This window comes from Coregonus lavaretus, assembly GCF_964263955.1.
Source record: "Coregonus lavaretus genome assembly, chromosome: 6".
Taxonomy (NCBI): Eukaryota; Metazoa; Chordata; class Actinopteri; order Salmoniformes; family Salmonidae; genus Coregonus; species Coregonus lavaretus.
In genome coordinates this window covers 50,375,933-50,392,633 of record NC_139993.1, presented here as the reverse complement: position 1 = coordinate 50,392,633, position 16,701 = coordinate 50,375,933, and the positions used below count along the sequence as shown (strand labels likewise).

The 16,701-nt window shown below is 41.5% G+C and overlaps 2 protein-coding genes across 3 annotated transcripts in view; both read right to left on the bottom strand.

Moving 5' to 3' along the window:
- LOC311131585 (guanine nucleotide-binding protein G(I)/G(S)/G(O) subunit gamma-12-like) overlaps positions 1–2,503 on the bottom strand; it is a 59,838-nt gene extending 57,335 nt beyond the window's left edge. For both annotated transcript variants that reach the window (XM_084164650.1, XM_084164651.1), the window contains exon 1: positions 2,210–2,503. The gene's annotated coding sequence lies outside the window, so the exon portion shown is untranslated. The remainder of the gene's footprint in view (positions 1–2,209) is intronic.
- A 2,721-nt stretch (positions 2,504–5,224) lies between these two features.
- LOC311131066 (protein wntless homolog) lies at positions 5,225–15,663 on the bottom strand (the record flags this gene model as incomplete). Its single annotated transcript, XM_084163883.1, has 7 exons — positions 5,225–5,491; positions 5,640–5,709; positions 6,720–6,874; positions 7,064–7,067; positions 8,024–8,178; positions 8,211–8,254; positions 15,558–15,663. 7 exons carry the CDS (start codon positions 15,661–15,663, stop codon positions 5,273–5,275), a joined length of 753 nt encoding a protein of 250 aa, XP_084020009.1. The 3' UTR covers positions 5,225–5,272.
- Between the last annotated feature and the right edge of the window lie 1,038 nt (positions 15,664–16,701).

Genomic DNA, 16,701 nt, shown 5'->3' with positions numbered 1-16,701 from the left:
TAATAACTTCATCACTTTGATACACACATACACACACACAGTGGTGTAAAGTACTTAGGTAAAAATACTTTAAAGTACTACTTAAGTCGTTTTTGGGCATATCTGTACTTTACTATTTATATTTTTGACAACTTTGACTTTACTACATTCATAAAGACAATAATGTACGTTTTACTCCATACATTTTTCCTGACACCCAAAAGTACTCATTAAATTTTGAATGCTTAGCAGGAAAATGGTACAATTCACGCACTTATCAAGAGAACACCCTTGGTCATCTCTACTGCCTCTGATCTGGCGGATTCACTAAACATGAATGCTTCATTTCTAAATTATGTCTGAGTATTGGAGAGTGCCCCTGGCTATCCATTCATTTTTAAAACAAGAAAATTGTGCTGTCTGGTTTGCTTAATATAAGGATTTTTAAATGATTTATACTCTTACCTTTGATACTTAAGTATAAATTTGCGATTACATTTACTTTTGATACTTAAGTATATTTAAAACTAAATACTTTTAGACTTTTACTCAAGTAGTATTTTACTGGGTGACTTTCACTTTTACTTGAAAGAAAGGAGAATAACAGTTAGCCCCAACCATCCCCTTGTTATCCTTTATGTGTTGTTTAATCTCTGCTAATCCATGCCATGTTAACTGAATCATCAAACCAGATTAAGACAGGGGGAACTAGAACCTGTCAGAATCACAGGAACTTCAAACTGATTCAAAAACTGCATCCCAAATAGCACCCTATTCCCTATATAGGCTAGTGCATTAGGGCTCTGGTCAAATGTAATACATTACATAATAGGGTCCCATTTGGGACACAAAGCCTCAGGTGGTTACTCCACTTCTCTCCTGACCTTTTGATTCATCTTTAATGATGAACAGCAGTGGTTTCTAATATAATTACATTACATTTCTGCATTCAAAAAGCTTGCATGGCATGAACAGGCTCAGACCTTTTGAAGGTGAAAGAAGATATTCATTTCTGGTACATGTACTGTAGGTCTAGTGGGCAAAGAACACTGCCACACTAATAATGCTGAGTCTTCATTAGGCCTATCAGACAGACATCATTCTGAACCAAGGTTACTGCTTTCAAGTCAACTTTGGCAACACTTGGCAACAGTTAAAGAAGATGTGCTACTCTTGTTAATTCCATTACAGGTGATCTTATAAAGTATTGGACATAACAGTGCAAGTGTCTGACCTGGCCACAGTGCCTTACAGGCTCAACCAGACCAGAATGGTAAGACAACATTCATACACTCTTAGAAAAAAGGTTTCCAAAAGGGTTCTTCAGCTGTCCACATAGGTTAACCCTTTTTAGTTACAGGTAGAACCCTTTTTTGTTCCAGGTAGAACCCTTTTGGGTTCCATGTAGAACCCTCTATGGAAAAGGTTCTACCTGGAACCCAAAAGGGTTCTACCTGGAAACAAAAAGGGTTCTTCAAAGGGTTATCCTATGAGGACAGACAAAGGTTCTAGATATAGCACCTTTTTTTGCTAAGTGTATGATCACTTCCTGAGAAGATGAAGATCTGGATTTACCATTTACCAGAGATGAAAAAAAGATCTTAAGACATTGAACACAGAGCAAGGTCCAGATTTGTCCATTTATCCTTGCACTGTCCTCACCCTCTCTGCAACTAATGTTACACATCAAGGGTCACAAGTTCAAAGACTCATCACATTTCATTCAGACAAGGATGATATCTGCAGTATGTGCTAACCCTCAAGGCACCACACACAAACATAAGGTTGAGATGGGCGCTACATTGATTTATTATTCAAGATTATTATTGGTGTTTTATTCAACCCAAGACAAGTGTGGGTCTGAGTTCCTCTGTAGAAGACAGCATACAGGATAACATCAAGTTGTAATACCCAACAGCAAAAACTCCATTACTATGCAAATACAAAAACATTTATATATTACAAGATCATACGTACAATATACTATGTTGGTGCTAGAGTAAAACAGTGATGATATATGGGATAACAGACTGACCATGTGGCAAGACAACGGCATCATGCAGGAGTGAGAGAAACCCGACGTCTAACAAAAAGGCAGGTATCCTAATCCTACACATCAATGCAAACTATAATCTGTGGAAGTTTAGTTACATGTGCTCAAGTCGCCTATAGAATTAGAATGATGTATCTTCTGTTCTCAATAATTTAACCCCGATAGCTATGCACTCACCTGCTTTATGGCTGGCCTCTGTTCCAAGCGCAAAGTCGAAGAGAGTTCTAGGTCTGTACAATTTTCGAAAAATCTGTTTTCATTGCCCTCTTGGAATCTATGAAGTATCTTGAAGTCCGGGGAAATCGCGTCGTGGTGCTTTTCTTGTGTATAAAGTAATTAATAATTTTTCAATTAACATAAACCTACTGTTATGACCAACTCAGTCGATTTTACGAAAACCGCGATTCCGTTGAGCTGCGCGGCTGAATAACAGCCAGAAAGACAGGAACGACCTTTTTTCTCTCTGGACTGTCTGAATACATGGAACGGTGTGAACGCTGGTTGGAGGGAGGACTGGAATTGTGCAATTTATCTCGGTCTCCTCTATATACAGGGCGCCCTCTGCCTGTGAGCCTGCCTCCCTGACTGTTCCTCAATCTCATAGCTACTGCATTAGGCCTATTGATGTGAATATTTATGTGTATTGATGTGTATGTACAGTGCATTCGGAAAGTATTCAGACCCCTTGACTTTTTCCACATTTTGTTACGTTACAGCCTTATTCGAAAATTTATAAAATTGTTGTTTTTTCCTTTCATCATCTACACACAATGCCGCATTATGACAGAGCAAAAACAGGTTTTTAGAATTGTTTGCAAAAAAATACCCTTTACTCAGTACTTTGTTGAAACACCTTTGGCAGTGATTAAATCCTCGAGTCTTCTTGGGTATGACGCTACAAGCTTGGCACACCTGTATTTGGGGAGTTTCTCCCATTCTTCTCTGCAGATCCTCTCAAGCTCTGTCAGGTTGGATGGGGAGTGTCGCTGCACAGCTATTTTCAGGTCTTTCCAGAGATGTTCGATTGGGTTCAAGTCCGGGCTCTGGCTGGGCCACTCAAGGACATTCAGAGACTTGTCCCAAAGCCACTCCTGCGCTGTCCTGGCTGTGTGCTTAGGGTCGTTGTCCTGTTGGAAGGTGAACCTTCACCCAAGTCCTGAGGTCCCGAGGGCTCTGGAGCAGGTTTTCATCAAGGATCTCTCTGTACTTTGTTCCGTTCATCTTTCCCTCGATCCTACTCGTCTCCCAGTCCCTGCCACTGAAAAACATCCCCACAGCATGATGCTGCCACCACCATGCTTCACCGTAGGGATGGTGCCAGGTTTCCTCCAGACGTGACACTTGGCATTCAGGCCAAAGAGTTCAATCTTGGTTTCATCAGACCAGAGAATCTGGTCTGAGTGCCCTTTAGGTGCCTTTTGGCAAACTCCAAGTGGGCTGTAATGTGCCTTTTACTGAGGAGTGGCTTCCGTCTGGCCACGCTAACATAAAGGCCTGATTGGTGGAGTGCTGCAGAGGAACTCTGGAGCTCTGTCAGAGTGACCATCAGGTTCTTGGTCAGCTCCTTGACCAATGCCCTTCTCCCCCGATTGCTCAGTTTGGCCAGGTGGCCAGCTCTAGGAAGAGTCTTGGTGGTTCTAAACTTCTGCCATTTAAGAATGATTGAGGCCATTGTGTTCTTGGGGACCTTCAATGCTGCAGAAATGTTTTGGTACCCTTCCCCAGATCTGTGCCACGACACAATCCTGTCTCGGAGCTCTATGGACAATTCCTTCGACCTCATGGCTTGGTTTTTGCTCTGACATGCACTGTCAACTGTGGGACTTTATATAAACAGGTGTGTGACTTTCCAAATCATGTCCAATCAATTGAATTTACCACAGGTGGACTCCAATCAAGTTGTAGAAACATCTCAAGGATGATCAATAGAAACAGGATGCACCTGAGCTCAATTTTGAGTCTCATAGCAAAGAGTCTGAATACTTATGTAAATAGGTATTTCTGTTTTTTATTTGTAATACATTTGCCAACATTTCTAAAAACCTATTTTCACTTGATCATTATAAGGTATTGTGTGTAGTTTGATGAGGGAAATTTTTTTTTAAATCCATTTTAGAATAAGGCTGTAACGTAACAAAATGTGGAAAAAGTCAAGGGGTCTGAATACTTTCCGAATGCACTGTATATCGATGCATGTAGTGTATATTGATATGTGTTAATGTGTATTGATGTGTATACAGGGCTCATCTGTGAAAGAGACCTAGGTCTCAGCATGACTCCCTGTCAAAATAAAGGTTAAATAAATATAAATATATGATATGTTTGAATTAAATGTAGGCCATCTATTAAAATACTGATCAAGTCCAAGTTTATTGACACCCACATACTGTAACAGTCAATACAAAATTTTTATACATGGTCATGACAAATAGTCTATAATAAATAGACCATGAACATGTATTTATATATTGATAATAAGGTAGAATATCATAGTGTCTATCGGTTGCAAAGTGTATAAAAAATTGACAAATCATAAGGAGCATGTCATAAAATCTTCACATTAATTATGAACACAATATGGACACTGTTTGTTAGGGATATAGTGAGGTACTCGGGGTATGTGCTATTAGGGATATAGTGAGGTACTCGGGGTATGTGGTATTGTTTGTTTGTGCTCAGGGTATACTGTGGTATAAGGTATACTGGATGTCACTGTACTCTGCAAGTGGCTGGTTGCTCTGCGACTCCTGGTCCTCTTTGCGGTGATCAGTGGTCCTGTCCGTCTCTTTCGGGCCGTGCTGCTCAGGTAGGTTACAGGTGGTGGTGGGCAGACAGATCTCCTTTTCACTCAACATCTCCAAGATACCCACAGTACACAGGTAAACAAGACACTTCTCAGTGGCCTGGTGTATATATGGTCTATGGGTGGAACAATGTTTGACAAACACAAAGTCAATATTTTGTTTGTTTTATATCAAATGCTGTTCTCAACAGTATATCATAAATGTTAAATCATGAGAATCAGTGCTACACAGTAAATTAGACTATATTCCCTATACGGCTATATACTACAAACAAGAAAATGGATCTCAACAACATATCAAAATGAATGGAGTCTGAGGTTAACATGTTGTTCCAGTGTTAGCTGCCTTGTCTGTGTAAGTCAATATTGTCTTTATTTTATATGATTTTATTATTATGTGTTATGTATTGTTAAATGCTGTCCTCTCAACAACATTTTCAAATTAATAGTCTGAGGAGGTTAACCTTTGGTCCGGTGTTATCTGTCTTGTCAGTGTGTATCTTGTGGGAGGGTGCGTAGAGAAACAGGATGGACAACACATAAAGGTTCCACATGCCGTAGGTTCCTGTGAGAAAGGCACTGTGACTGTGCACCTGGAAAGAGTAGTCACCCAAGCGGAAAGAGTAGTCACCCAATCGCCAGTTGACTTCAATAACCTGGTGGAATGGAATAGAATAGAATGCAATACAATAAAATAGGAATTTATGTAACTGAAACACACAAGAGGGAGGGTTATTCTACTCTTAAAACCGAACAAATTGACCCATGTGACCCATCACTCCAGGATATTATTGTTGCTCTCACCTGACTGACGATAAAGAATATGACGATCACGGCGGCACACGCCAGAGTGACCAACATCAGGAACTTGAACCTGAAGAGAATGCCCTGATAACACCTGAGGTGGATTTTTTTAGTGAACTATGTGCTAAACATAGTTAAATCACGGACGTCTCTGTTGCTAGGCAAGAACTATGAATGGTTCCTTTCACTGGGCTTGTGTATGTGTGAAATGGGGATCTGACCTAGGGTCGAATTGCTCGCTCTTACCTAATCCATGGCTGTCTTACCTTATCAGAGACTGAAACAAGACTGTTGCCTAATGCATCTCTCCTCAAACAAAGGTTCTGAGAGCGGAGCCAAAGTTGAGCAGCGTTTAGACTAGTCATGAGTAATTACAGCATGACGGGAGGGGAAGAGGAGTAGGTTTGGGTATGTTTGAAAGATTAAGTGTGGACCTGTCATGTCCAACAATCAATCTTCAGGTCAAGCTCGGGAGAGATGGGGTTGAACAGAGTTTAAACTAAACATGAGTGTTTTTGCAAGATAAGGGATTGATTGATTGTATTACTATTGATTCTGAACTGAATAAACGTTGAATTTAGCCGCCATCATAGACAAAGGGAGTGGGCGGAGCGATAGAGAGCGGGAAACTGAAGATAATGGTAGGAGACCCCAAGAGGGAGGGGTTTTGAGCTAGGAGGGATGTGAATGGGACTATATAGATGGGGAGCAGAGAGAGAGAAGAAAGGCTACTCTGCAAACCAGCCCGGCTTTGTTGAATTGTAATAAAGTCAATCTTGATTCTACAAAAACTCTGGAAGAACTTTCATTTTTAATAAAGTATAGTGATTATTTTCCACATCACACCAGGACAGACATGTTAGTGTTGAGACCAACTAAAGGGTATGGGGAAGCACTGTCTGTGCCCAACGACAGAAAAAGTAGAAGTTGCCCCTTACCACAGATATTCATTCATCCTCATCATGTTTATGTTTAGGATTGAGAGTAGGGTAAACTGATCCTAGACTTGTTAGTGTTGAGACAAACTCAAGGTAATGGAGTGGCACTGTGCCACTTTAAAACAAATTGAAGAATTATTGCCTTTTACCCACCTTATAGCGTAGTCTTCTGTTCTCTGTCATGGCCGGCAGTTGGCCTATTTTCCGACTGATGTTCTGGAATACCTGGTACACCATGACACACAGGAAGAGGAAGTACAGGCACACAGAGATACTAGCCACAATGATGAAGGCCATCTGTGGTTTAGGTTAAGGAGAATACAATGTATTTTTTTATAATACATGGATAATGAGGATAATGCTCCCAACATTATAGTTGTAGTTATAATGTAATAGTGGGTTTGTATCATAGACAAATAGATGCAGTTATTGTCTGAAGGATATATCTGATGACCAGATGCTGTGGAATGGATTCATCCCATGAACACCCCTAAGGAACATTTTTAGAGTCAAATACTATCTTTGTCAATACGAAACAGATCAACTAATGCCAAAATAAAAAACTAATTGATGAGTACTACCTCTCACTCAGGTCAAATATAAGGAGGAGAAAAGAGCCAAAGACAATTAGCCCAATCTACTTCCAGTAGGCAGAGAAGTAATTCCTTGCAGTCTCATCCTGAAGAGGAGTGTACACAGGAGAGTGAAGATATTCTCATTCAATCATCTGAAAGCACACCACTTACTGTCTAATACAAAATGCTAACCATTGAGATATACACTGAGTATACCAAACATTAGGAACACCTTTCTAATATTGAGTTGCACCCCCACCCCATTTTCCCCTCAGAATAGCCTCAATTCATCGGGCCATGGACTCTACAAGGTCTCGAAAGCGTTCCACAGGGATGCTGGCCCATATTGACTCCAATGCTTCCAACAGTTGTAACAAGTTGGCTGGATGTCCTTTGGGTTGTGGACCATTCTTGATACACACAGGAAACTGTTGAGCATGAAAAACCTAGCAGGGTAGCAGTTCTTGACACAAACCGGTGCGCCTGGCATTTTGTCTTACCCATTTACACTCTGAATGGCACACATACATAATCCATGTCTCAATTGTCTCAAGGCTTAAAAATCATTCTTTAACCAGTCTCCTCCCCTTCATGTACACTGATTGAAGTGGATTTAACAAGTGACATCAATTAGAGATCATAGCTTTCACCTGGATTCACTTGGTCAGTCTGTCATGGAAAAAGCAGGTGTCCTTAATGTTTTGTATACTCAGTGTACACAGCCAGATATACACTGAGTGTACAAAGCATTAGGAACTCCTGCTCTTTCCATGACATAGACTAACCAGGTGAATCCAGGTGAAAGCTACAGTAAAATTCAATTTCACTTACCTATCTGGTTGAGTATTCTGAAGGCAATGTCAGCAGGAACTGGAACCAGGGGCTCATCTGTTTGTTGGGTAAGGGATCATGGAGAGCAAACAATATGTTGTTGGCATCAATAGTCTTCCCCAAAGCATTGTCGAAGTCGCGGATCTTGTGACACTGGTTGGGCCCAAATGCATCAACCATTCGGGCCCCATGTGTCTGTGGTGAAAGTGGGGATAGTGGATGTCCACACATTTGGCGGCTAGATAGTGGATAGCCATGATGGGACTGGGAGCTGATACAGAGGGATATCAAATACATTATTCAAATGTGAACATTCGCAATTTAACAGAAATGTCTTAATATTTATAGATCTGTATGTGGGCTTATAGGCTAGCAACTGAAAGAGAACAGGGGAAGAGTTTGAACCACCTTACAGGCTGGTTATGTGTGTGACAAGTTTGCAGTTCAATTGAATTGGTGGAAGGTACAGTATTGCAATATTCTTCCTGTGCGTGTCAATGAACTGAAAACAACTAACTAGTAGTGGAGAATGATCCTGTAGTAAAGAAACTGTCCGGACACCTCAAACTGCCTCGTGCGTAAAAGAGGGAAAGATTCGTAAAGTTATCCTTATCACTGACATAACCTATGGAACTGTGAATGCCTAAATACATTTGCAGTAATGTTTATGATCCAAAGAACTGGTAAATATTTCCTATAATCTGAGAGTATGAAGCTTTGTGAGCGACCCGATCAAATGTATTGAAAACAAGTCTGATAGCGGTATAGCCATTCTACACTACATGACCAAAAGTATATGGAAACCTGCTCGTCGAACATCTCATTCCAAAATCATGGGCATTAATATGGAACTGGTCCCCCCTTTGCTGCTATAACAGCCTCCACTCTTCTGGGAAGGCTTTCCATTAGATGTTGGAACATTGCTGCGGGGACTTGCTTCCATTCAGCCACAAGAGCATTTGTGAGGTCAGGCACTGATGTTGGGCGATTAGGCCTCGCTCGTAGTCGGCGTTCCAATTAATCCCAAAGGTGTTCGACGGGGTTGAAGTCAGGGCTCTGTGCAGGCCAGTCAAGTTCTTCCACACTGATCTCGACAAACCATTTCTGTATGGACCTCGCTTTGTGCACAGGGGCATTGTCATGCTGAAACAGGAAAGGGCCTTCCCCAAACTGTTGACCAGTGGCGGCTCCTGAAAAAATTCTCAGGGGGGGCAATTTTTCTGATGATTTAGGTGACCTACACACATTTTAAAAAAGATATGTCCAGCAACAACATGAAGACAGGGGCAGCATATAAGTCAATACCAGAAGCATTTATTGACTGATCTCAAAAGTGTTGGCTTACCAGGGTTGGTGGAGCCCTCAGTTTCATCTTTGCCTCGCAAAGCTAACTCAAACACTCCGCAAAACTTCACACACTGGATTAGCCGGCTGAGGATGTGGCGGTTCTTGCTAATGTCGTAGTAAATATATTTGTTATAGTGAATATGGAATATGATATGTTGAGTAAAATGTTGTGCTAAGATCTATTTAGGTCAGGAGCTGGTTATAAGTTCTGTTCCTATCCAATAACAATGGACAAAAGGGTCCTATCTTGTCAGCCTTGTCAGCAGGTGGCCAAGGACAACACCCACGCCATAGGCCTCTCAGTTCTTCCAACTCACGAGTTCTTGCTCTGAGGACACACACACACACACACACACAAACACACACACACACACACATCATCACTGTTAAACACACACACACACACACACACACACACACATCATCATCACTGTTAAACACACACACACACACATACACACAAAAATCCCCTCTCTTAGGCTGAACATTTGAAGACAGAGAACCCGACTCAGAGCCAATGCAACAGTGACACTAGCCTGGAGGGGACCTCGCCCAACTCATCAGGACCAATCAGAAGATCAGAACTACTAGATTCAACCTACATCATTTATTGTATAAAATGTCTGCACACAATGTTTCGGGGCTCTCTTCAGATAATAATAATAATAATAATAATAATAATAATATGCCATTTAGCAGACGCTTTTATCCAAAGCGACTTACAGTCATGCGTGCATAAATTTTTGTGTATGGGTGGTCCCGGGGATCGAACCCACTACCTTGGCGTTACAAGCGCAGTGCTCTACCAGCTGAGCTACAGAAAGTGGATACTCATGGATGCGCATCGCAATTGTAAAATGTCAACACAATTGGAGACACCACGTCATTTTTGGAGACATGTTATTGACAGTAAACTATTGTAGATGCGACTGCTAACTAAATAAAACATTTTAGCTGGCTAGCTAATCATCTTAGCTAAATGTGGGGCAAACAATTCAGTTATTTACCGTTAATTTGAGGGATTGGGGTGAAAGAAATCGAGTTACATAGTGATACTTTACGATATACTGTATTGACAATATCGCAATATTTTAGCGCTAGTTGGCTGTACCTGCACCAAAACACCATTATTGTTCCTTCATAGCTTGTTCTCAATCTTTTCACATTGGGAGCCAATTTGTTTTCAGCACTTTTATTTCCATGACTGATCAAAACTCGTTCTCATGGCTTTCTGATCCCTCTGCAACAGACATATGGTGCGCAATAAAATCACAGTATCGAATCGCAATACGTATAGAATCATGAGACTCGCAATGCATATATCTTATCGTGAGGTTCCTGGCAATTCCCAGCCCAAGTTCATTTGCCACAACAAATCTCTTCGCTAGCAAACGCGATGTCTTCTCCAAAACGGCAATGTGTCTCCAGCAATGTTTACTTTTTTGACGTTCTATGGCATCTCCACTTTCCAAGCATATATGACCACATGTAATATTTTGGTAAGTGATGCAAATAGTGAACTATGTAGGGCCAGGATGTAAAATATATGTAGCTGCAGCAATTTCTCTTATCTGATATTTTAAGTAATGGGGCTTAATGTATAGCTCCCTAAGAGTTTGACGAACGGGTCCGTGCACGCGATTCCAGATATCTTTACCTCTGAATAAACTGCCTTTATTATACCATATCCACCCTGTCCAAAGTCTCTACTTGGTCTCAGTTCTCCAGTAAACTTGTGATTATCAACACTAACCTCATCGTTGTGGCGGCGGACAGCTAGCCTGTATCCCTCATCCAGTTGAGTGGCAATGTCTTTTTTCGTTCGTACCAATTTTTGGAAAATCCTCGGGTGTAGGACTTTCCGCCTTTAGTAGAAACCTGTTGAATTATTAAATTTGGTCTGGGAGGTCCTAATTGTTTCGTTGCCAATTTATCTTCATTTGTTCGCCGACAAAAAGGAACTTCTTTCAAAGACACAATCGAGTTGCACTGAACGCTATAGCCATCTTGATAGTAGTACGTGAATTGATTGATGAGGCTACCCGCTCTTTTCTTAGTTACGTTCATGGTTACGTTACGTATGACGAAAGCGCGTAAGTGCAAGCCCTCAGACACCCATAGAGATTGTATTGAAAGCTCTGAAATTTGAAAAAAATAGATTTTACATGGGAGTCTTATGACAGACTTCTGGGCGATTTTCAACCTGACTGAAATCGCCCCAAAAGGGGGGGGAGCCATTTGAAGCACGACTTTAGCCTGATTGGACATTTAGTGGCAGTGTGGCACTGTGGCAGATCAGACGTCTAGATTACAACACTGATAACTACTGTTGCCGTGATATAATTGATTAGAAAAAAAATCCCTTCCTTTTCCCGTTTGGCAGTGCGTCGCCCATATCGCCCTATTGAACACACCGCACCTGCTGTTGACACAAAGTTGGAAGCACAGAATCGTTTAGAATGTCATTGTATGCTGTAGCGTTAAGAATTCACTTCACTGGAACTAAGGGTCCAAGAAACCAAGAAAAAACTGCCCCAGACCAGTGGCGGCTGGCCGATAGAGGGCGCTAGGGCGCCGCCCCCTTAAATAAAATTATTTTAAAAAATAAAATAAAAAATAAATAAAAATAATAATAATAATAATAAAAACATCAGTATGTCAATATTTGTGTGTTTGAAATATGGAATGCACACAGTAATATGTGTAAGATATGATAGAAAATCATATTCGCAACCTTTCCTCTGCCTGTCAAACGCCTCGTCAGCTCTGGGCGATACAGAAAGTGCCCCGAGGAGGCGGGTCTACGTAGCAGTTAAGCCAATTGCTAATTTAAGATATGAATGTATGACATAAAATGTAGCCAATCAGCGATCTTAAATCGAATCCAAGGAGGGCGATTATTTTATCGCCCCAAGCTCACCCCTGATAAAATAAGGACCGGGCTCCAGTGGCGCCATTTTTACTAGACGACAATGGCGAGCGCAAACGTTACTCCTCCAAGACCCAACCCTAACTCGGTGAAATCTCTCCTCCAAGATCCGTTTGAGAGGAGAACTTTGTCAGAGAAAGTTCGGGTGAAAGAGCTGGGCCCAGATCAACCTGACCTCTCAATCAGACAGCAGGCTAGCGAGAAAGGGAAGCAGTATATGCGCGGCTTCTCCCGTAGCTGGTACACCAGGAAGGCTTGGCTAGCTGGGTGCACTGATGCTAATGCTTTATTTTGCTTTCCGTGCTTGCTTTTTAAAACGACGGGGTCAGATTCAGCATGAACAGGTACCGGAGTGAGGGATATGAAGCACCTGTCAGAGAAGGTAAAGAAACATGAGAACACCAGGGCACACATGGACAACTCTGTAAAGCTAGCTGTATTAGGAAGGGTGAACATTGCTATGCAGCTGGATGACGGCCACAGGATTGCGGTGAGGAAACACAATGAGGAGGTGGATAAAAACAGGCACATTCTATCCAAAATTATCGATTGTGTGAAGTTCTGTGGGGCTTTTGAGTTGGCCTTGCGTGGGCACGAGGAGACTGACTCCTCGGACAACCCCGGCATTTTCCGGGGCTTAGTGGATTTTGTTGCCTCCCTCGACAGTGTGCTGGAGGAGCACCTGAAGACAGCTACCGTTTTTAAGGGCACGTCAAAGACGATACAGAACGAGCTGTTGGACTGTATGCTGTCAGTGCTTAAGGATTACATCCTGGAGGAAGTAAAGAGTGCTGATTTTATCGCCATTCAAGCTGACGAGACGACTGACGTTTCCACCCACTGCCAGTTGGTGCTTGTGATACGCTACATCGATGCTAAAAGTAACGTCCAAGAGCGTTTTTTCGAGTTCATTTTGATCGAGAACGCAACCGCCGACACCATCGCTACAGCGCTGCTGGAGAGGCTCAGCACCATACTCTCACATGGACAAAAGGCCAAACTTATTGCCCAGGCTTACGACGGAGCAAGTGTGATGAGGGGAGCCACCGGCGGAGTGCAGCGTAAAATAGTGGATGTGTACGAAAATGCGCACTACGTCCACTGCTATGCACATCAGCTGAACCTCATCATGCAGCAGGCTACTTCACGCATCCCCAGGATCGGCACTTTCTTTTCCGACCTTGCAGGATTTTCTGCTTTCTTCTCCAGGTCTCCCAAGCGAACCACCGTGCTTGACGAAGTGGTTGCGCATAGACTCCCCAGAGCCTCTACAACACGGTGGAACTTCCACAGTCGCGCTGTAAACACTGTGTACGAGTACAGGGATGACCTCCTAACGTGTTTCCAGACCATCAGAGACTCTGGGAACTTTGATGCCCCGACTGTCAGAGAGGCGGGGGGCTTTGTGAGGATGCTCGAAGACGAGGCTTTCTGTTTTTTCCTGGCACTGTTCCACAAGATCATGCCAAATGTGGACATGCTTTTCAGCCAGCTGCAGAAGAGGAACATCGACCCTGTCTTCATTAAAGCACTTGTCCAGAGGTTCACAGACAGCATGCTAACAATCAGGTAAATAACTATATTTACTATTGGCTGATAAAGATGTTGTTAGAAAGATGAATAGTTCACTTACAACAGTTTAAAAGCCTAAATGTGTCTGGTCATCAAAGTGAGTGATTATCATAGAGCCGTCACAATTATATTTGTTTTAGTATTTTAAAAGGAAAGAGAAGACACAATCAGACGTTGATAATAATGCAGGAAAGTACTACACAGTTTGTAATAATTATTCAGGTGTCCACCAGGTCAATTTCTAGAAGAGGCCTAGTTGTTATTGAAGATTAACTTTATTGCTAAGTGCACAGCAGAACAAAATGATGTTGCATCCCTCTCACAAATGTAATAGAAAAAGGCTTTAAAACGTAATAACATCAGTTAATTATGTACATCACAGGTTAAAAGCAGTTACTAGACATAGTTTGTGTGTATATACACACTATCTGTCTGTCTGTCTGTCTGTCTGTCTATATATATATATAAAATTCCTGTACAAATAAGATGACAGACACACACACACAGAGCAGCTCTGGCCGCATGTTTCTTTGTATATAGTTGACCTTAGCATAAAAAATCCAGTTATATATGGTACTCTAGAAAGTCTTAATAGTGTCTTTGCTAATATTACTGTATATATGTTGTTTTGTATCAATTAATTGTTGCAGTTCTGGAGCACATTAACAATTAGTCACATTTAGTATGATCATAAAATACTGTATGCTATTCTTCCAGTCAAAGGTTTGAGTTCATCCACTTGATATCCATTTCTATATTATACATCCTTTTATACAGTGTAAGATTTCCTATAAACTTTATAATAATTTCATGTTATTGTCCACTTTCCACTCTGTTCTGACAGCATGCCTGTTGCGTTGCCTGTTTACTACCAATGGTGAAAAGTTCACTTTAAATGCAAATGAAAGGCTTGGGTTTGTGTAATATGTTTTTGTGTAAGAATGCCTCAACTTTTTAATATTGGCATTAAATAATTACTGAATGTTTCACTGAGCACTGCTGTCCTGCAGTTTGTGTTAAAATATATCGCGATGGTTACAGGGGAAAAAAAGTATGGCACAGCCCCACCGAGAATATTTTTCACCAGCCGCCACTGCCCCAGACCATAATTCCTCCTCCAACCAACTTTACAGTTGACACTATACATTCGGGCATGTAGCGTTCTCCTGGCATACGCCAAACCCAGATTCTTCTGTGGGACTACCAGATGGTGAAGCATGATTCATCACTTCAGAGAACAGGTTTCCACTGCTTCAGAGTCCAATGGCGCCGAGCTTTACACCACTCCAGCTGACGCTTGGCATTGCGCATGGTGATCTTAGGCTGCTCGGCCATGGAAACCCATTTTCATGAAGCTCCTGATGAACAGTTCTTGTGCTGACGTTGCGTCCAGAGGCTGTTTGGAACTCGGTAGTGAGTGTTGCAACCGAGGACAGACGATCTTTTTACTTTTGGTTTTGTACACTGTAACCAGCGTCAAACAGCTGAAAATATGTCATTTTAGGTTATTTAACAAATATTTCACAGCGGTTTAGATGGTAGGCTAGGCTAATGATTCTCTACAATAGCCTGCATTATAGCCTATATTGTTTGTTAGGTCACATAAACGAAATGAAATTAGGCGACAATTTTCGAATGTGTTTTTTTTTTTCATGTCTATTTTCCTAAAGTGGAAATCTTTCCGATAGCCTAATCTGACAGAAAATGAAAAATGGGTTTCACTTACCAATCAATCCCCCGACCAAAACTGACACTACTTGAAAACGAAGCAAAATGATTCCAATAAATACCAGCTTCTTTGTGGTCATGCTTTCAATGATTGCTCCAGCCATTTCAAAAGTTATCGAAATAAGGATGCAGACGTTCCTCAGTGTCCTTCCAACCCGGACTCAGGGGTAAATGTAACATAGTAAATATAAATCCGGGAGATACCAAATAGTATGATATGTTACATTTCGTATGGTAGGCCTATGTATTAATTTGTGGATGTCACATCAAGAGTTTCGTATAATATGTTACGGATTACTATTCGTATGATATATTACGAATTGGAATTCTGTACAAAATGTTCCGAATTGCAATTGTACAATATGTTCCGAATTTTATAAATGTATGATATGTTACCAATTTCAAATTTAGGTGGCTAACGCTAACGTTAGCGAAGTGGCTAACGTTAGCTAGGCTAGGGGGTTAGTAATAATAATAATATGCCATTTAGCAGACGCTTTTATCCAAAGCGACTTACAGTCATGCGTGCATACATTTTTGTGTATGGGTGGTCCCGGGGATCGAACCCACTACCTTGGCGTTACAAGCGCCGTGCTCTACCAGCTGAGGGTTTAAGGTTAGGAGTTAGGTTAAAGGGTTAGGGTTAGCTAACATGCTAAGTAGTTTCAAATTAGTGAGTAGTTGCAAAGTTGCTAATTAGCTAAAATGCTAAAGTTGTCCGTGATGAGATTCGAACATGCAAGGATGTTTGCTCTGACTTCTGCAGCGGCAGCATCGTAGTAAATGGTATACGGCCAGTGCAGACATTGAATTGACCATGCAGAGCCTTTTACAGTATAAGGAAATCAGTCAATTGAAATAAATTCATTAGGCCCCCTAATCTATGGATTTCATATGACTGGGAATACAGATATGCATCTGTTGGTCACAGATACCTTTTAAAAAACGGTAGGGGCGTGGATCAAAAAACTAGTCAGTATCTGGTGTGACCACCATTTTGCCTCATGCAGCGTGACACATCTTCTTCACATAGAGTTGATCAGGCTGTTGATTGTGGCCTGTGGAATGTTGTCCCACTCCTCTTCAAAGGCTGTGCGAAGTTGCTGGATATTGGTGGGAACTGGAACATGCTGTCGTACACA